The sequence below is a fragment of the Triticum dicoccoides genome, chromosome 6B (genome assembly GCF_002162155.2).
Source record: "Triticum dicoccoides isolate Atlit2015 ecotype Zavitan chromosome 6B, WEW_v2.0, whole genome shotgun sequence".
In the NCBI taxonomy this organism is placed as follows: Eukaryota; Viridiplantae; Streptophyta; class Magnoliopsida; order Poales; family Poaceae; genus Triticum; species Triticum dicoccoides.
Genome location: NC_041391.1, coordinates 226,856,082 through 226,878,495, shown reverse-complemented (window position 1 = coordinate 226,878,495; position 22,414 = coordinate 226,856,082). Strand labels below are relative to the sequence as shown.

At 44.2% G+C, this 22,414-nt stretch overlaps 1 protein-coding gene across 4 annotated transcripts; it reads right to left on the bottom strand.

The window, feature by feature from the left end:
* Positions 1-12,929: 12,929 nt before the first annotated feature.
* LOC119325134 lies at positions 12,930-21,326 on the bottom strand. Of its 4 annotated transcripts, none has more exons than XM_037598880.1 (14): positions 21,182-21,326; positions 19,707-19,914; positions 19,142-19,192; positions 18,768-18,898; positions 18,545-18,667; positions 18,317-18,439; positions 16,507-16,565; positions 16,162-16,331; positions 15,849-15,902; positions 15,177-15,286; positions 14,611-14,724; positions 14,402-14,527; positions 14,062-14,125; positions 12,930-13,147 (listed from the first exon to the last, which is right to left on the bottom strand). In XM_037598880.1, the coding sequence occupies exons 2-13, from the start codon at positions 19,881-19,883 to the stop codon at positions 14,098-14,100; spliced, it is 1,266 nt and encodes a 421-aa protein (XP_037454777.1). In that variant the 5' UTR covers positions 19,884-19,914; positions 21,182-21,326; the 3' UTR covers positions 12,930-13,147; positions 14,062-14,097. The 4 variants fall into 4 exon arrangements, with proteins under 4 accessions (XP_037454777.1, XP_037454778.1, XP_037454779.1 ...); XM_037598881.1 differs by lacking the exon at positions 21,182-21,326 and adding an exon at positions 20,036-20,167; XM_037598882.1 differs by lacking the exon at positions 18,545-18,667.
* Between the last annotated feature and the right edge of the window lie 1,088 nt (positions 21,327-22,414).

Here is a 22,414-nt window from a genome sequence, read left to right as displayed (position 1 = left end):
TGTACCGCACCTGAAGTGTGCCTTGCCATGAGTCAGTCAAGGGGTACAAGAGTGATCCAAGAATGGCTCACAGGACAGCGGTCAAAGTTATCCTTAGTAACTAGTGGACTAAGGAATTTTCTCGATTATGGAGGTGGTAAAAGAGTTCGTCGTAAAAGTTACGACGATGCAAGCTTGACACCTATCCAGATAGCTCTGAGTAGAGAGACCGGATACATATAATGGTGCAATAATTTAGAATAGCTCCAAGTAGAACAGTTGTTTGGAATAGCTCCAAATAGAGCGTGGTAGCTACATCTAGGAGATGACATAGAGATTTGTGAAGCACACACGGATCTGAAAGGTTCAGACCTGTTGACTAAAACCTCTCTCACAAGCAACATGATCAAACATAAAACTCATTGAGTGTTAATCACATAGTGATGTGAACTAGACTACTGACTCTAGTAAACTCTTGGGTATTAGTCACATGGCGATGTGACCTGTGAGTTTTAATCACATGGCGATGTGAACTAGATTATTGACTCTAGTGCAAGTGGGAGACTGTTGGAAATATGCCCTAGAGGCAATAATAAAAGTATTATTATTATATTTCCTTGTTCATGATAATTGTCTTTTATTCATGCTATAACTGTATTATCCAGAAATCGTAATACACGTGTGAATACATAGACCACAATATGTCCCTAGTGAGCCTCTAGTTGACTAGCTCGTTGTGATCAACAGATAGTCATGGTTTCCTGGCTATGGACATTGGATGTCGTTGATAACGGGATCACATCATTAGGAGAATGATGTGATGGACAAGACCCAATCCTAAGACTAGCACAAAAGATCGTGTAGTTCATTTGCTAGAGCTTTGCCAATGTCAAGTATCTCTTCCTTTGACCATGAGATCATGTAACTCCTGGATACCGTAGGAGTGCTTTGGGTGTATCAAACGTCACAACGTAACTGGGTGACTATAAAGGTGCACTACAGGTATCTCCGAAAGTATCTATTGTTTTATGCGGATCGAGACTGGGATTTGTCACTCTGTGTAAACGGAGAGGTATCTCTGGGCCCACTCGGCAGGACATCATCATATGCGCAATGTGACCAAGGAGTTGATCACGGGATGATGTGTTACGGAACGAGTAAAGTGACTTGCCGGTAACGAGATTGAACAAGGTATTGGATACCGACGATCGAATCTCGGGCAAGTAAAATACCGCTAGACAAAGGGAATTGAATACGGGATTGATTAAGTCCTTGACATTGTGGTTCATCCGATGAGATCATCGTGGAACATGTGGGAGCCAACATGGGTATCCAGATCCCGTTGTTGGTTATTGACCGGAGAACGTCTCGGTCATGTCTGCATGTCTCCCGAACCCGTAGGGTCTACACACTTAAGGTTCGATGACGCTAGGGTTATAAAGGAAGCTTGTATGTGGTTACCGAATGTTGTTCGGAGTCCCGGATGAGATCCCGGACGTCACGAGGAGTTCCGGAATGGTCCGGAGGTAAAGATTTATATATAGGAAGTCCTGTTTCGGCCATCGGGACAAGTTTCGGGGTCATCGGTATTGTACCGGGACCACCGGAAGGGTCCCGGGGGCCCACCGGGTGGGGCCACCTGCCCCGGGGGGCCACATGGGCTGTAGGGGGTGCGCCTTGGCCTACATGGGCCAAGGGCACCAGCCCCAAGAGGCCCATGCGCCTAGGGAACCCTAGAGGGAAGAGTCCTCAAGGGGGAAGGCACCTCCGTGGTGCCTTGGGGAGGATGGACTCCTCCCCCCACTCTTGGCCGCCGCACCAGATGCCATCTGGAGGCTGGCCACCGCCCCTTGGGGTGGGAAACCCTAAAGGGGGCGCAGCCCTCCCCTTCCCCTATATATATGAGGCCTAGGGGCTGCCCATAACAAGTGATTTGATCTCTCGTTGGTGCAGCCCTGCCCCTCTCCCTCCTCCTCTTCTCCCGTAGGTGCTTGGCGAAGCCCTGCAGGATTGCCACGCTCCTCCATCACCACCACGCCATTGTGCTGCTGCTGGATAGAGTCTTCCTCAACCTCTCCCTCTCTCCTTGCTGGATCAAGGCGTGGGAGACGTCACCGGGCTGTACGTGTGTTGAACGCGGAGGTGCCGTCCGTTCGGCACTTGATCATCGGTGATCTGAATCACGACGAGTACGACTCCATCAACCCCGTTCACTTGAATGCTTCCGCTTAGCGATCTACAAGGGTATGTAGATGCACTCTCTTTCTACTCGTTGCTGGTCTCTCCATAGATAGATCTTGGTGTTACGTAGGAAAAATTTTGAATTTCTGCTACGTTCCCCAACATGGGCAACCAGGGTCTATGCCAACCCGTCGTCTTGCTCATCCGGTCTGCCCTGAGAACGAGATATGTGCAGCTCCTATCGGGATTGTCGGCGCATCGGGCGGCTTTGCTGGTCTTGTTTTACCATTGTCGAAATGTCTTGTAAATGTTGGAAATATGCCCTAGAGGCAATAATAAATTAGTTATTATTATATTTCCTTGTTCATGATAATCGTTTATTATCCATGCTAGAATTGTATTGATAGGAAACTCAGATACATGTGTGGATACATAGACAACACCATGTCCCTAGTAAGCCTCTAGTTGACTAGCTCGTTGATCAATAGATGGTTACGGTTTCCTGACCATGGACATTGGATGTCGTTGATAACGGGATCACATCATTAGGAGAATGATGTGATGGACAAGACCCAATCCTAAGCCTAGCACAAGATCATGTAGTTCGTATGCTAAAGCTTTTCTAATGTCAAGTATCTTTTCCTTAGACCATGAGATTGTGCAACTCCCGGATACCGTAGGAATGCTTTGGGTGTACCAAACGTCACAACGTAACTGGGTGGCTATAAAGGTGCATTACAGGTATCTCCGAAAGTGTCTGTTGGGTTGGCACGAATCGAGACTGGGATTTGTCACTCCGTGTAAACGGAGAGGTATCTCTGGGCCCACTCGGTAGGACATCATCATAATGTGCACAATGTGACCAAGGGGTTGATCACGGGATGATGTGTTACGGAATGAGTAAAGAGACTTGCTGGTAACGAGATTGAACAAGGTATCGGGATACCGACGATCGAATCTCGGGCAAGTATCGTACCGATAGACAAAGGGAATTGTATACGGGATTGATTGAGTCCTTGACATCGTGGTTCATCCGATGAGATCATCGTGGAACATGTGGGAGCCAACATGGGTATCCAGATCCCACTGTTGGTTATTGACCGGAGAACGTCTCGGTCATGTCTACATGTCTCCCGAACCCGTAGGGTCTACACACTTAAGGCTCGATGACGCTAGGGTTATAAAGGAAGTTTGTATGTGGTTACCGAATGTTGTTCGGAGTCTCGGATGAGATCCCGGACGTCACGAGGAGTTTCGGAATGGTCCGGAGGTAAAGATTTATATATAGGAAGTCCTGTTTCGGCCATCGGGACAAGTTTCGGGGTCATCGGTATTGTACCGGGACCACCGGAAGGGTCCCGGGGGCCCACCGGGTGGGGCCACCTGTCCCGGGGGGCCACATGGGCTGTAGGGGGTGCGCCTAGGCCTACATGGGCCAAGGGCACCAGCCCCAAGAGGCCCATGCGCCTAGGGAACCCTAAAAGGAAGAGTCCCAGAAGGGGAAGGCACCTCCTAGGTGCCTTGGGGGGGATGGACTCCTCCCCTGGCCGCCGCCCCCTAGGAGATTGGATCTCCTAGGGCTGGCGCACCCCCCCTTGGGATCCCTATATATAGTGGGGGTAGAGGGCCTCTTGAGACACACCTCTTGCCTTTAGTGCAGCCCCTCCCTCTCTCCCAAGTTCTTCTCCTCTTCTGCGGTGCTTGGCGAAGCCCTGCAGGATTGCCACGCTCCTCCACCACCACCACGCCGTTGTGCTGCTGCTGGATGGAGTCTTCCTCAACCTCTCCCTCTCTCCTTGCTGGATTAAGGCATGGGAGACGTCACCGGGCTGTATGTGTGTTGAACGCGGAGGTGCCGTCTGTTCGGCACTAGGATCATCGGTGATTTGAATCACGACGAGTACGACTCCATCAACCCCGTTCACTTGAACGCTTCCGCTTAGCGATCTACAAGGGTATGTAGATGCACTCTCCTTCCCCTCGTTGCTGGTTTCTCCATAGATAGATCTTGGTGACACGTAGGAAAATTTTGAATTATTGCTACGTTCCCCAACAGTGGCATCATGAGCTAGGTCTATGCGTAGTTTCTATGCACGAGTAGAACACAAAGTAGTTGTGGGCGTTGATTTTGTTCAATATGCTTGCCGTTACTAGTCTTATCTTGATTCGGCGGCATCGTGGGATGAAGCGGCCCGGACCAACCTTACACGTACTCTTACGTGAGACCGATTCCACCGACAAACATGCACTAGTTGCATAAGGTGGCTGGCGGGTGTCTGTCTCTCCCACTTTAGTCGGATCGGATTCGATGAAAAGGGTCCTTATGAAGGGTAAATAGCAATTGGCATATCACGTTGTGGTCTTTGCGTAGGTAAGAAACGTTCTTGCTAGTAACCCATAGCAACCACGTAAAACATGCAAACAACAATTAGAGGACGTCTAACTTGTTTTTGCAGGGTATGCTTTGTGATGTGATATGGCCAAGAAGAATGTGATGAATGATATGTGATGTATGAGATTGATCATGTTCTTGTAACAGGAATCACGACTTGCATGTCGATGAGTATGACAACCGGCATGAGCCATAGGAGTTGTCTTAATTTATTTATGACCTGCGTGTCAACATAAACGTCATGTAATTACTTTACTTTATTGCTAACCGTTAGCCATAGTAGTAGAAGTAATAGTTGGCGAGACAACTTCATGAAGAGACGATGATGGAGATCATGGTGTCATGCCGGTGACGATGATGATCATGGAGCCCCGAAGATGGAGATCAAAAGGAGCAAAATGATATTGGCCATATCATGTCACTATTTGATTGCATGTGATGTTTATCATGTTTATGCATCTTGTTTACTTAGAATGACGGTAGTAAATAAGATGATCCCTTACAACAATTTCAAGAAGTGTTCTCCCCTAACTGTGCACCGTTGCTAAAGTTCGTCGCTTCTAAGCACCACGTGATGATCGGGTGTGATGGATTCTTACGTTCACATACAACGGGTGTAAGACAGATTTACACATGCAAAACACTTAGGGTTAACTGGACGAGCCTAGCATGTGCATAGACATGGCCTCGGAACACAGAAGACCGAAAGGTCGAGCATGAGTCGTATGGTAGATACGATCAACATGAAGATGTTCACCGACGTTGACTAGTCCGTCTCACGTGATGATCGGACACGGCCTAGTTGACTCGGATCATGTAATCACTTAGATGACTAGAGGGATGTCTATCTGAGTGGGAGTTCATAAGATGAACTTAATTATTCTGAACATAGTCAAAAGGATTTTGCAAATTATGTCGTAGCTCATGCTATAGTTCTACTGTTTAGATATGTTTCTAGAGAAAATTTAGTTGAAAGTTGATAGTAGCAATTATGCGGACTAGGTCCGTAAACTGAGGATTGTCCTCATTGCTTCATAGAAGGCTTATGTCCTTAATGCACCGCTCAGTGTGCTGAACCTCGAACATTGTCTGTGGATGTTGCGAACATCTGACATACACATTTTGATAACTACATGATAGTTCAGTGCGTAATGCTAAATGGTTTAGAATTGAGGCACCAAAGACATTTTGAAACGTCGCGAAACATATGAGATGTTTCGAGGGCTGAAATTGGGATTTCAGGCTCGTGCCCATGTCAAGAGGTATAAGACCTCCGACGATTTTCTTAGCCTGCAAACTAAGGAGAAAAGCTCAATTTTTGTGCTTGTGCTCAGATTGTCTGAGTACAACAATCGCTTGAATCGAGTGGGAGTTGATCTTCCAGATGAAATAGTGATGGTTCCCCGAAGTCATTACCACCAAGCTGCTAGAGCTTTGTGATGAACTATGATATATCAGGGACATATATGATGATCCTTGAGATATTCGCGATGTTTGACACCACAAAAGTAGAAATCAAGAAGGAGCATCAATTGTTGATGGTTGGTGAAACCACTAGTTTCAAGAAGGGCAAGGGCAAGAAGGGATACTTCATGAAACGGCAATTCAGATGCTGCTCTAGTGAAGAAACCCGAGGTTGAACCCAAACCCGAGACTGAGTGCTTCTGTAATAAAGGGGAACAGCCACTGGAGCAGAATTACCCTAGATACTTGGTAGATAAGAAGGCTGGCAAGGTCGATAGAAGTATATTGGATATACATTATGTTGATGTGTACTTTACTAGTACTCCTAGTAGCACCAGGGTATTAGATACCGGTTCGGTTGCTAAGTGTTAGTAACTCGAAATAAAAGCTACGGAATAAAACGGAGACTAGCTAAAGGTGAGCTGACGATATGTGTTGGAAGTGTTTCCAATGTTGATATGATCAAGCATCGCAAGCTACCTCTACCATCGAGATTGGTGTTTGCGTTGAGCATAGACATGATTGGATTATGTCTATCGCAATACGGTATTCATTTAAGGAGAATAACGGTTACTCTGTTTATTTGAATAATACCTTCAATGGTCTTACACCTAAAATGAATGGTTTATTGAATCTCGATCGTAGTGATACACATGTTCATGCCAAAAGATATAGGATAGTAATGATAGTACCACCTACTTGTGGCACTGCCACGTAAGTCATATCGGTATAAAACGCATGAAGAAGCTCCATGTTGATGGATCTTTGGGCTCACTCGTTTTTGAAAAGTTTGAGACATGCGAACCATGTCTATTGGTGTATATGCATGAAACTCCATGCAAATGGACCGTTTGAACTCACTTGATCTTGAATCACTTGAGACATGCAAATCATACCACATGGGCAAGATGACTGAAAGCCTTGTTTTCAGTAAAATGGAACTAGAAAGCAACTTGTTGGAAGTAACACATTTTGATGTGTGCAGTCCAATGAGTGCTGAGGCATGTAGTGGATATCGTTATGTTCTTACTTCACAGATGATTTGAGTAGATGTTGAGTATATTTACTTGATGAATCACGAGTCTGAATTATTGAAAGGTTCAAGTAATTTCAGGGTGAAGTTGAAAGATCGTCGCGACAAGAGGATAAAATATCTATGATATGATCATAGAGATGAATATCTGAATTACGAGTTTGGCACAGAATTAAGACATTGTGGAAATTGTTTCACAACTAATACAGCCTGGAACACCATAGTGTGATGGTGTGTCCGAACATCATAACTGCACCCTATTGGATATGATGCATACCATGATGTCTCTTGTCGAATTACCATGACAGTTTATGGGTTAGGCATTAGAGACAACCACATTCACTTTAAATAGGGCACCACGTAATTCCGATGAGATGACACCGTATGAACTATGGTTTAGAGAAACCTAAGATGCCATTTCTTAAAAGTTTGGGGCTGCGACGCTTATGTGGAAAAGTTTCAGGCTGATAAGCTCGAACCCAAAGCGGATAAATGCATCTTCATAGGACACCCAAAACTGTTGGGTATACTTCCTGTCTTAGATTCGAAAGCAATAAGGGATTGTTTCTAGAATCGGGTCCTTCCTCGAGAAAAAGTTTCTCTCAAAAGAATTGAGTGGGAGGATGGTGGAGACTTGATGAGGTTATTGAACCGTCTCTTCAACTAGTGTGTGACAGGGCACAGGGAGTTGTTCCTGTGGCACCTACACCAATTGAAGTGGAAGCTTATGATAGTGATCATGAAACTTCGGATCAAGTCACTACCATACCTCGTAGGACGACAAGGACGCGTACTACTTCAGAGTGGTACAGTAATCCTGTCTTGGAAGTCATGTTGCTAGACAACAATGAACCTACGAGCTATGGAGAAGCGATGGTGGGCCCGGATTCCGACGAATGGCTCAAAGCCATATAATCCGAGAAAGGATCCATATATGAAAACAAAGTGTAAACTTTGGAAGAACTACTTGATGGTCGTAAGGCTGTTAGGTACATATGGATTTTAAAAGGAAGACGGACAATGATGGTAAGTATCACCATTAAGAAAGCTCGACTTGTCGTTAAGATGTTTTCCGACAAGTTCAAGGAGTTGACTACGATGATACTTTCTCACTCGTAGCGATGCTAAGAGTCTGTTGGAATTATATTAGCAGTCACTGCATTATTTATGAAATCTTGCAGATAGGATGTCAAAACATTGTTTCCTCGACGTTTTTCTTGAGGAAAGGTTGTATGTGATGCAACCGGAAGGTTTTGTCAATCCTGAAAGATGCTAATAAGTATGCAAAGCTCCAGTAATCCTTCTAAGGACTGGAGTAAGCATCTCGGAGTTGGAATGTACGCTTTGATGAGATGATCAAAGATTTTGGGTTTATACAAAGTTCATGAGAAACTTGTATTTCCAAATAAGTGAGTGGGAGCACTATAAAATTTTCGATGAGTATGTGTTGTTAACATGTTGTTGATCGGAAATGATGTAGAATTTCTAGAAAGCATGCAGAGCTATTTGAAAAGTGTCTTTTAATGGAAAGCCTGGATTAAGCTACTTGAACGTTGAGCATCAAGATCTATAAGGATAGATCAAAACGCTTAATGGTACTTTCAAATGAGCACATACCTTGACATGATCTTGAAGGTGTTCAAGATGGATCAGTCAAAGAAGGAGTTCTTGCCTGAGTTGTAAGGTATGAAGTTAAGACTTAAAGCTCGACCACGGTAGAATAGAGAGAAAGGATGAAGGTCGTCCCCTATGCTTAAGACATAGGCTCTATAGTATGCTATGCAGTGTACCGCACCTGAAGTGTGCCTCCATGAGTCAGTCAAGGGGTACAAGAGTGATCCAAGAATGGATCACAGGACAACGGTCAAAGTTATCCTTAGTAACTAGTGGACTAAGGAATTTTCTCGATTATGGAGGTGGTAAAAGAGTTCGTCGTAAAGGGTTACGTCGATGCAAGCTTAACACCTATCCGGATAGCTCTGAGTAGAGATATCGGATACGTATAATGGAGCAACAATTTAGAATAGCTCCAAGTAGAACAGTTATTTGGAATAGCTCCAAATAGAACGTGGTAGCTACATCTAGGAGATGACATAGAGATTTGTAAAGCACACACGGATCTGAAAGGTTCAGACCCGTTGACTTAACCTCTCTCACAAGCATAACATGATCAAACCCAGAACTCATCGAGTGTTAATCACATGGTAAATGTGGACTAGATTATTGACTCTAGTAAACTCTTTGGGTGTTAGTCACATGAGGATGTGACCTTGAGTGTTAATCACATATCGATGTGAACTAGATTATTGACTCTAGTGCAAGTGGGAGACTGTTGGAAATATGCCCTAGAGGCAATAATAAATTAGTTATTATTATATTTCCTTGTTCATGATAATCGTTTATTATCCATGCTAGAATTGTATTGATAGGAAACTCAGATACATGTGTGGATACATAGACAACACCATGTCCCTAGTAAGCCTCTAGTTGACTAGCTCGTTGATCAATAGATGGTTACGGTTTCCTGACCATGGACATTGGATGTCGTTGAAAACGGGATCACATCATTAGGAGAATTATGTGATGGACAAGACCCAATCCTAAGCCTAGCACAAGATCATGTAGTTCGTATGCTAAAGCTTTTCTAATGTCAAGTATCTTTTCCTTAGACCATGAGATTGTGCAACTCCCGGATACCGTAGGAATGCTTTGGGTGTACCAAACGTCACAACGTAACTGGGTGGCTATAAAGGTGCATTACAGGTATCTCCGAAAGTGTCTGTTGGGTTGGCACGAATCGAGACTGGGATTTGTCACTCCGTGTAAACGGAGAGGTATCTCTGGGCCCACTCGGTAGGACATCATCATAATGTGCACAATGTGACCAAGGGGTTGATCACAGGATGATGTGTTACGGAACGAGTAAAGAGATTTGCCGGTAACGAGATTGAACAAGGTATCGGGATACCGACGATCGAATCTCGGGCAAGTATCGTACCGATAGACAAAGGGAATTGTATACGGGATTGATTGAGTCCTTGACATCGTGGTTCATCCGATGAGATCATCGTGGAACATGTGGGAGCCAACATGGGTATCCAGATCCCGCTGTTGGTTATTGACCGGAGAACGTCTCGGTCATGTCTACATGTCTCCCGAACCCGTAGGGTCTACACACTTAAGGTTCGATGACGCTAGGGTTATAAAGGAAGTTTGTATGTGGCTACCAAATGTTGTTCGGAGTCCCGGATGAGATCCCGGACGTCACGAGGAGTTCCGGAATGGTCCGGAGGTAAAGATTTATATATAGGAAGTCCTGTTTCGGCCATCGGGACAAGTTTCGGGGTCATCGGTATTGTACCGGGACCACCGGAAGGGTCCCGGGGGCCCACCGGGTGGGGCCACCTGCCCCGGGGGGCCACATGGGCTGTAGGGGGTGCGCCTTGGCCTACATGGGCCAAGGGCACCAGCCCCAAGAGGCCCATGCGCCTAGGGAACCCTAAAAGGAAGAGTCCCAGAAGGGAAAGGCACCTCCTAGGTGCCTTGGGGGGATGGACTCCTCCCCTGGCCGCCGCCCCCTAGGAGATTGGATCTCCTAGGGCTGGCGCACCCCCCCTTGGGATCCCTATATATAGTGGGGGTAGAGGGCCTCTTGAGACACACCTTTTGCCTTTGGTGCAGCCCCTCCCTCTCTCCCAAGTTCTTCTCCTCTTCTGCGGTGCTTGGCGAAGCCCTGCAGGATTGCCACGCTCCTCCACCACCACCACGCCGTTGTGCTGCTGCTGGATGGAGTCTTCCTCAACCTCTCCCTCTCTCCTTGCTGGATCAAGGCATGGGAGACGTCACCGGGCTGTACGTGTGTTGAACGCGGAGGTGCCGTCTGTTCGGCACTAGGATCATCGGTGATTTGAATCACGACGAGTACGACTCCATCAACCCCGTTCACTTGAACGCTTCCGCTTAGCGATCTACAAGGGTATGTAGATGCACTCTCCTTCCCCTCGTTGCTGGTTTCTCCATAGATAGATCTTGGTGACACGTAGGAAAATTTTGAATTATTGCTACGTTCCCCAATAGTAAACTGGGATTCCGAGACTGATCGGGTCTTCCTGGGAGAAGGTCTATTCCTTCGTTGATCGCGAGAGCTTGTCATGGGCTAAGTTGGGACACCCCTGCAGGGTTTAAACTTTCGAGAGCCGTGCCCGCGGTTATGTGGCAGATGGGAATTTGTTAATGTCCGGTTGTAGATCACTTGACACCAGATCCGAATTAAAACACATCAACCGCGTGTGTAGCCGTGATGGTCTCTTCTCGGCGGAGTCCGGGAAGTGAACACGGTTTCTGGGTTATGTTTGACGTAAGTAGGTGTTCAGGATCACCTCTTGATCATTGCTAGTTCACGACCGTTCCTTTGTTTCTCTTCTCGCTCTCATTTGCATATGTTAGCCACCATATCATGCTTAGTCGCCGCTGCAACCTCACCACTTTACCCCTTCCTTTCCTATTAAGCTTTGCTAGTCTTGATACCCATGGTAATGGGATTGCTGAGTCCTCGTGGCTCACAGATTACTACAACAACAGTTGCAGGTTCAGGTTATGCGGTGTTCATGACGCGAGAGCGATGTTTGCTTGATTTGGAGTTCTTCTTCTGCTTCTTCTTCGATCAGGGGATAGGTTCCAGGTCGGCAGCCTGGGCTAGCAGGGTGGATATTGTTTGAGTTTCTGTTTATGATTCATCCGTAGTCGGATGTTGTTCTTGTAAGATGATGTTGTATTCGTGTGGCATTGTATGCCTCTTGTATGTATCCCCATCTATTATGTAATGTTGATGTAACGATATCCACCTTGCAAAAGCGTTCCAATATGCGGGTCTATCCTTGGTGGGACCTTCGAGTTCCTTTTGGATAGGGTCGCATATTGGGCGTGACATCTACATCACCCAAGAAAAATATATTCAGGATCTTCTTGCTCGCGCTGCTCTTGGTGATGAGCGCACCGTTGTGACTCCTATGGAGCTCAACGTTCAGCTTCGTGCCTCTGATGGTGACCCTCTTCCTAATCCCACTCGCTATCGTCACCTTGTTGGCAGCCTTGTATATCTTGTTGTTACGCGTCCTGACATCTCCTATCCTATCCACATCCTGAGTCAATTCGTTTCAGCCCCCACCTCTGTCCACTATAGTCACCTCCTTCGTGTTCTACGATATCTTTGTGGCACGATCTCTCAGCGCCTTTTCTTTCCCCGCTCCAGCGCTCTTGAGCTCCAGGCCTACTCTGATGCTACCTGGGCTAGTGATCCCTCTGATCGACGCTCGCTGTCTGCCTACTATGTTTTTCTTGGAGGCTCTTTTATTGCCTGGAAGACAAAGAAACAGACTGCAGTTTCTCGCTCGAGTACAGAGGCTGAGTTGCGAGCCATGGCTATGTTGACGGCTAAGGTGATCTGGTTACGATGGTTACTTGAGGATTTTGGTGTGTCTGCTACTACCTCGACTCCCCTACTGTCAGACAGTACCGGTGCTATCAGTATTGCGCGTGACCCGGTGAAGCATGAGCTCACCAAGCACATCGGCGTGGATGCCCACTTTGTGCGTGCTGCTGTACAAGATCAGACTCTTGCTCTTCACTATGTGCCCTCTGAGTTACAGTTGGCTGACTTCTTCACGAAGGCACAGACTCGAGCGCAGCATGGCTTTTTCTCTCCAAACTCAGTGTTGTTGATCCACCATGAATTTGAGGGGGGGTGTTAGATGTGTATAGTTACTTGTGTACATCCTCATTGTATAAGGGGCTTTTTTGCACTTTACCACATCCGTATATGTACTGGCTTATTGCCCTCAGTAAAGCTAGTTGCTGTTTATCCAACACTTCATACAAATATGATGCTCGAGCAGAAACCTTACTAATCAGTGCCTTCTTTCCAAATATAATGTACATGCTACAGAGAACTACAAAAGTTCGTTTGAAAAAACCAGACCAACCAAAAGGCCAGCAAAAATTACAAATGAAGCGTTTACTGCTACACGGATTATTTAAATCCGAGTTATCTTCAGTTACAAGATGGTGAAAACGAAGCTTTGCTAGTTACAGCCTGCGGTCTGCATTAAACGCCAAAAAAAGTAAGTTATATGCCTTGATACAGTGTACTACTAGTCTTGCTGGAATCTTATGCATATACAGGAAAAAATGGCTAGTCGTCTCATTCACTATTGGTTTCACACTCTTCGATCAACCTGGTAGAAAATGAGGATCTATCCATAAATGAAGTGCAATGATGCAATTCAACTGCTGCTTATCTGTCAGTTCCCAGCAGCTGTTAAGGGGCGCAGGACTAACAGTTCAGGAGTAAAGGGTGTGCTACAGGGCGCTGGTTGGCTGCTATGACATGCACCCTGAATTGGTAGGGAACGGGGCAGGACCATCTGCCTCTCATGATGCCCACTTGTTCTACAGCCACCCAGCAAGGAAACAGATTCTTGTCTAGAGAAGTGGACGTTCTGAACGCACTACCATACATAAACTGTAAAGTGAATACTGCTAGTTATAGTTGACAGCACTGCTATTCCGGCTTTTAATCCGAGGTTGTAGTTTATGTCGTTACGGCTTTTGTTTTCAGTTGGAAGGTTACCCTGTATTACTCCTTGATGAACTGAGAAACAGCCCTGCTGTCTTTCTTTCGGGGAAAACTACACTGCTGATAACAGGGACTAGGCAAAAATATGCAGGCCACACATTTTGCGTTGTTTAAATCATGAATTTGCACACAATACCAGAAAAAATATCCAAGTACTTAGAGATCGTTCATACTAACAGCAAGTGTTTGAACTTTGAGCAAGAGTAGACAGCAAATAGAACCATGAACATCTCTTTTTTTTTTTTTGAAAAGGAGGATTACCCCCGGGCCTTTGCATCCGAAAGATGCATGCGGCCATACCATGAACATCTCTTGCTGACAAAAATTTGAAGGAGTGACAAAGTTTATTAGACAAAAAGGCTTGGAAAGAACTAATACCTTCAGTAAACAAAATCGTATGAAGACATCACGATTTTACAAAATACAGCAGCTCGTCTGGTCCCTGAAAAGGTAGATAGACAGTTTAATTAGCGACTGCAAGTCATGATAAACCAAATCCATTTAAGATAACGTCAATTTTGAAGTCCTGGTATTGCTCGCATTTACAAACAGATGTTACATAGTGGAGTATGTCAGAATCTCTTGTGTGTGAGGGTACATGTTTGAAAATGTTAGCAGACTGTGGTGACTACTTGGGTAGCCAAGTTTTGACAGGAAAACGAAACCCACTTCATAATTCTGAATCTCATTCCAAGTTATACAGCAAGAGAAAACATACTTCTTCGGATCTTCATAGTGTATCAAAGCCTCCAGAAATTTCTTCCAATACGGTCCAGTTTCCTGAAGGTTAACTTTGTCTGGTCCCCCAAGATAAGCTTGAACAATGAATTCATGGCTCCTCTCCCTGAACAGAGGAAAATGTGTCAGTTTGTCGTTTATTATGCAGTAAGATGAAATACGTATTGTGCTTAATCCTTTTAGGCAGACCTTCCTTCATATCGTGACAACCATCCCAAGTAAGCTGCTCCAAAGTACATTGATGCAAATGGATTGTAGAGATCATCCACCGAGCTCACTGCGTATGCTGTATAGCCACAATCTCTACATACTCAAAATGCAAACTGCAAGTGAGAACAACTACCTGGAAACTGTAATAGCAAAATCGAACAAGAGCAGTTCTACGCGACCAACTCAATGGAGTTTGATTCCAAATTATTAGATCAATACTTTCCTCTAAAATATGATTGTCTGACTTCTGAAGTAACCGAAAGTAGCAGATCAAAAGAATTCATGCGTTACATTTTGTAATTGGATCACCAAATATATTTGTATGAAACCGTGTATGCCAAAACTGTAGTTCAGATTCAGCTATCGTGTGTAAGGACAAAATAATAAGTAAAGCAAGGATAACTGGTAAAGCAAAGAGTTTCAGGTTTGTCAGGGCAAGCAATATCGTTCAAAAGTTGAGGTCCTACTCAGATTCCACAATCACCTCACCATAATTGTTTGGATAAAATTTACAGGTCAATGGCTAGACGCAGTGTCATGCTCACCTGGAAAGCCATGCGGCAGTAGGGTAATCTATTCCCATCAATCCTGTCCGAGAACGTACTCCATGGACAAAGCGCATACTGCACACCTCTGCGAGAGCAGCTAGGGCTTCCTATGCAGATTTGAAACAGAATAGACGGTTCAACAAATGTTAGGATGCAGGAGCTATAAGAAATTCAGATAATATATTTGTTGTTACTGGGATAGCCCTACAGGCATCTACATAGTCAGTACCGCTGGAATTTCAATTGGAAATATCTCTAGTCACTAATTTTACAAGGAAATGGATGCTAATGCGATTAGCAGACATTAGTTTCAAATGTTTACAGAAAGAGAGAAACAAGGGAAACGTTTATGATAACTAACAGCACAACAAATGCATTGGCTAATATACTGTTGCATGAATTGAGAGCCAAAATATGATGAGCATAGTATGTGATGATCACTCATGCTACAGTACTATACATACTTATGTAGGCCTTCGAAATGCAATACAAATGCATGCAACAAAACAGAGCTTTAGGAGCTAAATGGTTCTACAGGATGCACAGGTATTGGTATTTCAATGCATTACAGATTTGCTATAAGAGAAGTCTCAGTTGATGACCAGATGCAAGAGCAACATGTTTAAGCAAGTTCGAATAAAATGCACTGACTATCAACCCAAAACTTACCGGCTTTACTCCTCTTGAGCTGAAATGGCGAGATATGATTATTTCAGCAACAGCCTGAGATCAAATTCAGAATCACGTTTAGAAACTGACATAAAACCATTACAAAAACTATACTGATGATATGATATAGAGTCGGGGCGGTTGCATCAAATAAGGTCTGAACTAATGGTTATCTGAAGAATATGCAGATGTGATGTTTACTGTAGCTTTACGTACAAACATATGTTTGTCAAGTTTTAGCACGGCAAAGAGGGCACCCTACTAGTGAAGGGAAATGTGAAGTAACTGCATAATTATTAACAACCAGCCATACCTTGACCTCAACTCGAGAAAGATACGGTCTCTTCTTGGCATCATGCGAAAATCTGACATTTCCACGCTGCTCGCCAGAATTTGTCCACTCCTTCAACACGTCAGGCTGACTCCACATTCCACCAATGTCTTCCTCTGACACTTTGGAATCCCAATATACCAGCTGTGTTCCTAACACAAAGATGATAACCGGATGACATGTTGAATGTAGTAAGAAGTTCCTCCGGAATCAAAATAGGGATCAGCTGTTGGAGTACATGCTTTATTTTAAGTTTCCCCTATATTTCACACTCCTTGAATCTAAAATACTAAATAAAAAAACAAAATCAACAGAGCAAAATGTAACCTGCAGTTGAGGAATTTTCTAGGAGATCAGGAGCCAGCTCATTGAAACTGTCTGGTTGTCTGCTAACAAAAAGTGAGAAACAGTTCATCAACAAGTTCGATCCTGGATGTAAGGTAAAACAAAGAAATAGCTTTTGCGCAAAATCATAACTTCTGAACTTTAATTCATTGAACAGTTTCTACATTTCTATCCTAATGGATACTCAATGGGTTGCAAGGAGTTGACCATGCAGTTCATATACTCCCTCTGTTCCTAAATATTTGTCTTTCTAGAGATTTCAACAAGTGACTACATACGGAGCAAAATGAGTGAATCTACACTCTAAAATATGTCTATATACATCCGTATGTGGTAGTCCATTTGAAATCTCTAAAAAGACAAATATTTAGGAACAGAGGGAGTAGTTTACTTAGGGCATGTACAGTGCACTGCTAAGTGCTTTTATATCGGTGCTTAAAGAGAGATGAAAAACCACATCATTTAGCACGCATGCAAGAGTCACCTTCTCACATACAAGCACATAGTATACTACAACATTAGCACCTTACCAGTCATAAGTGGCAAGAAAACTGTTTCTTTCATTAAACACTTCTTCAGCGCTTGCATTGTATGTGCCTTAATGATACAATCATCAAGGAACATCCTTTGGATTGTTGTGAAACAAAAAAACTGGTTATTTCATTAGTTTGATACTCCCTCTATATCAAAATGTAAGCATTTTTTTTTTGATACAGGGGGGGTATTTTGACATGTTAGGTGAACATAAATGATTAATTAAAAAGGAAACAAAATATTAGCAGTTGTAGGTTACTACAGCCTACAGGCTACTATAATAGTAGGCCTCGTGATAATTCTCTCAGGGTGCTGGCAGGGTGGGTTGCGACTGCCCACCCATCTCCAGAGGTGTCCAGCAGCGATAAGAGCGGACAATGCGGTTGGCCACTACTACCTTCTTCCGGGTTTATTAGCCCCCCTTATATTTTGGGTCAAACTTTGACATTTGACTTAACTACAAAAAATAAGTTATATATCACAAAAATAGTATCATTGGAAAGCTCTTTCGAATATGAATCCAAAAATATAAGTTTTATGACATACAACATATATTTTTCAGTCAAATCTACAGTCAAAATTGAGCACAAAATATGAAGGGGGCAAATAAACCCGGACGGAGGTAGTACCAATTTAACTGGAACACTGCACTACCGCAGCGGCTACAGAAGTCCGCATTATCCTGCTATAGTGGGTACAGAGAGGAGTACGGTGAAGGACTGGGACGCCGCCTGCAATGACAAGGCAGGCTGGAGGTGGTGACTGCACCACCGGTTTCTTGCGAGATACTCCCTCCGTTCCAAAATAGATGACCCAACTTTGTACTGCAACGGAGGGAGTATGTGGCAAGCCGCTTGAAACCATGGGAATCAAAGTAGTCAGTCCGCATCGCAATTGGTAAGCTTTTTCACGGCACGGCCCAGCAGCTTAGCTGGGTGTCCGTGCCCGCTTACACCCTCATAATTCTCCGGTCCCAATTTATAGAGGTGAAACTTAAGATTAAAGCTACTGTACACTTGTATCATGTCAAACAAGTAAAGTTGTGGCTTATGGTTATGTTATTTCGAGGAGCTCAACAATTTCCCCCAAACTTGAGGTCTTACTAGGCTTACATATTTAAACTCAAAACCTTAAAGAAAAGACCTTAATAGACCACAAACTATAAGAGAAACAAATTTAGCCAAGGCAATACACTGAGCACTGAACAACATAACAATGTTGGAAGTAGAATACGAAGAGAGATTTTGAAGAATAAAACCTCATAGAGAGCAAGGTCTCTTTCACATAAAGATAACGTTCGAAAATGGGGGCAGATGACTTGTGAGTAGCTTTCTTTTTGCCTCCCTTGTAAGCTCTAACGACAAATTCTTCAGTTCTTTCTCTGCAGCATTTTGCCAAATAAGTGCGTTTAGCAGTAGAAAGATACAAGATTGATAAAGTATATTAAATTTAAAAGTGAAACGTAATCTACCGGAGAAACACATACTTTTCATCACATGAGAAGAGCCACTTTGCATAAGCAGCACCAAAGTAGACATTTATAAAAGGCCAGTATAGCAAATCAATATTATCTTCAAGTTCAATGTCATAATTCTTGTAACCCAGTTCCCTTATCAGAATTGATGAAAACAAGAAGTTCAGTTAAAGAACGTAGATGAGAGAGGATGATACAGAAATTAAGTTGACCAGGCCTGTTAACTGTTGAGTACCTGCCAAGCCACTGAGCAACTTCTGGTGTCACCTGCATTATGCCCATCTTAGTCTCCTTAGTCTTGCGATGATAGTTATCCACAAAGAGCCTCTTTCCACTCGCAATTTCTGCAAGGGCACCTATCATATACTGCACAAAATAAGTAGGACGCTTAGGCTTAGACAAGTCCACCAGGATAGTTACCAATAACAAGATAGCTGAACTCTGTCACCACAATGGTCATGTCTCGTACTCACATAGTTTCTCACTCTTTTACCAAAGACAATGCATCATGGAACATATGTTAGCATACAGTTGTACTGCACCACTCACTTTTCCGATTACTGACACAAGTGCAAATAATGATAAAACATAGAGCAATAGAATCAATACCGGGTCTAGCTGTGATTTGAAATGCCTCTGAACAGTAATTGCAGCAACTACCTGAAAGAATCAACGAGTGTATGTAAGAATAGTTCTAACCCAGCATTATACAAACAACAAACATAATACAGTAATTAATAAAACCAATAGACCCCCGCTCTGAGATTATTTTCCATAGCTCGGCAAACTTCAGCACTGCAGTAATAAACTTCTAAACAGTCATTTAACCACTTCCTTGAAAATAGCAAGAAACCACCATGTTTGACCACTTATCTCATAGCATCGATAGCATTTATCTTGGTTAAGCTTCAGCAACAAATTCACTAGGCCACTACTGATAGCCTGCTTTGCTTTTAGTGCCACACTCTAGCATCTCAGATGTGAAATGATTATTAAAATGAATAAACCAAATAATGGATAGACTGGATACGTCAGACATTTTGTTTTTTAAAGAGGTTATCTTAGACATGCAGAAGTGCAGCTTCAAAAAACAGATATATGGTGATCTAGCAAACAGTACAAGTATCCAACAGCTACCGAGAACAATGTTTACACAGTTAGGCTGATCACCCACCATAATTTCAGTTTGTGTCAGATATGCCTCGCCATCAGGATCCCGTGATAGGTGAACTTTCTGTCCCTGTTCTTCCCCAGCGTCAATCCACTCTTTACTTACATGAGGATCTGCCCACATTAATCGCATATCATCCGGATCCAAGCAGTCATCCCAATATTTAAAGCTTACGGGCATCTTGTACTGATCAATAGCAGTTTCTGTCTATCTGCATTGAAAGCAATAAACAAGTAAAACTTAGATGCCGTATGGTGTGTGCTTATAATACATTGGAATTCCCCGCAAAATAATAATAATAATAATACATTGGAATTAAGGTCAGCAAATACATTGGAATTAACAAAAAGGGGCAGCCCGGTGCACGTAGCTTCCGCTTGCGCAGGGTCCGGGGAAGGGTCCGACCGCTTTGGGTCTATAGTACGCAGCCTTTCCCTACATTTTTGCAAGAGGTTGTTTCCAGGACTCGAATGCAATCACATAATAAGAGGAAAATACAATGACTGGTTGCATTGTATGATACTAGAAACGAGGGCATCCAAGTATCTGTAAACCAAACTGTGCACTCACTCGAGATGAAAAATCGTCAAATCATGTACATGTATGCATCATACTACAGCATGTAGTAAACACGACAAAGTAAATGTAACATGGAACTGCTCACTGAAAACAAACATAAATGTGGTGAACACACAAACATCACGGTATCTCGATGCACACAGGAGCCATCACCAAAATATGTACACAGAATTCAGCAAGTCACACCACACCCACACCAACTAAGAGTCAGCAGATTCACGTAACAAAGAGTTATAAAACATAGTTTGGTACCAGGGAGATGTTTTCTTCAACTATTAATTGTTTTTTAAAAAGGGCTCGTGGAAGCTGTACAATTCCCACAAATTTTCATATGGCGATAGAAATTGCCAAAAACTAGCACATAGCACCTCGTCATCATTGTTTCCACCGTGGGATGACTTTCACTTTCTAGGTTAAAACCGTGGGATGACTTAAATTTACAACACAATAAAAATCACTAAATCAGCACTAATTCAGGAACAGCTTACATACAACTTAATTAGCAGTTGAGCACTAACCAACGAACCAGCTCCTAGGAGGGAACGACCGACCAACCAACCAACCAACCAGCAGCAGCATCGCGTGATCGTGTCAGTCAAGCCATAGCGTCGCACGCACGCACGGTGAGATCACCAGAAACAGCAACAGCATTGACCTCGTCAACCCGCCACCAAACGGAAGGAACGCAGCGAGCGAGCAACTCACGCAACAACGAAGAAAATCGCACCTCGACACCTCGCGATCTCAGCCGTAACCTCCATCAATGCACGACACAGCGACCGAAATCGGCAACAACAAATCACTAGGCGCTACCCGAAAAAACCTCGCTCCCACGGTCGAGCACCGAAGAGAACGGGGCGAGAAGAGGCTGCGGCGGCGGGATGGCAAAGGGAGCTCACCAGGGCGCGCGGAGGCAGTCGGGAGGGGAATCGGAGGTGTTTCCCGCCGCTCGCCGCCGGCTCCTCCCGATCCGAAGGGGATTTGGGGGTGGCGACGGTGGGGTGGGGTGGGGTGGTGGGAATGGGGAATTGGCGAGAGAGGGGAAGGAGAGAGAGAGGCGCGTAAAGTGGAAGAGGGGAAGGGAGGGTGGCAGAGCAAAGCGCGAGTGCGGTACAGTTTAAACGTGGACCTGCGCACGTGTCGGGTGGGTAGGACTCCATGCTGGTGGATTTCGGATTTGAAATCACAGTCGTTGAAATTGGATGGCCTCGATTTCTTGCGAATGAAGCGACGCTGTTTGGTCGTTTCGGATAACTAGTTTCTCCACTCACTAGTCTAGATCAATTTGATGTTTGCTTGTCATCCAATGATTTTTCCAGTGGAATGTTGTAAAAATTAAATTAAATCAATGCCAGGTGTCAATCTGTTTGAGGATCTATTAGTGCAAAAATGTTGTAAGTATATACTAGTGTAATGCTCGTGCATTTCCCCGGAAAAGAAGTGCTTGCGTGTTGCATTCTTTTTCATGATGGAAGATAGTGACTTTCGTTTTAGCATTTCCTTTAGATTGCCCCATCTAAAATTATGCAAGTTTAACCAAATTATGTGGACATTTGATTCAAGCCACACACTATAAAAGATTGGTTTTGGGAAAACAATTCAAATATGCCGATTGATCATATTCTCACATTGGCAACGTCCTCCGTCGGCACCACGTACCACGTGGTCCACTTTCAGAAATATCTCGGACATCCCCGTCCCATACCCGTCATCTCTATCCCCTTGTCTCTCTCGATAAATCCCCATTTACATACAAGGGCGATGTTGTATATCTCGACACCACCGCAACATGGCACCATGCGTCATCGCCAACGCTGCTGGAAGGTAACTGCAGCCCGCGCGTCACACCCGCCGCTGCCACAAGGTGATGTTGCATCCACCACACACTACACGCCACTGTTGAACTGATGTTGCAAGCACCTCGCACCACTGTTGTTGTCGCCATTGATCATGCAAGCACCTCGCACCACCGCGATTGCCGCCACTGCTGACGTTTGCACAATTGATGCTTGACGAGGATATGACATTGATACGTCGGTCCGTCTCGTGTGTGATGGTGTGTCCCCTCTATGGCGAAAAGTAGGTGATTGTGTTCCCTAAGTCCTTCAGCGCGTTTCTCCAAACTTCGTCGG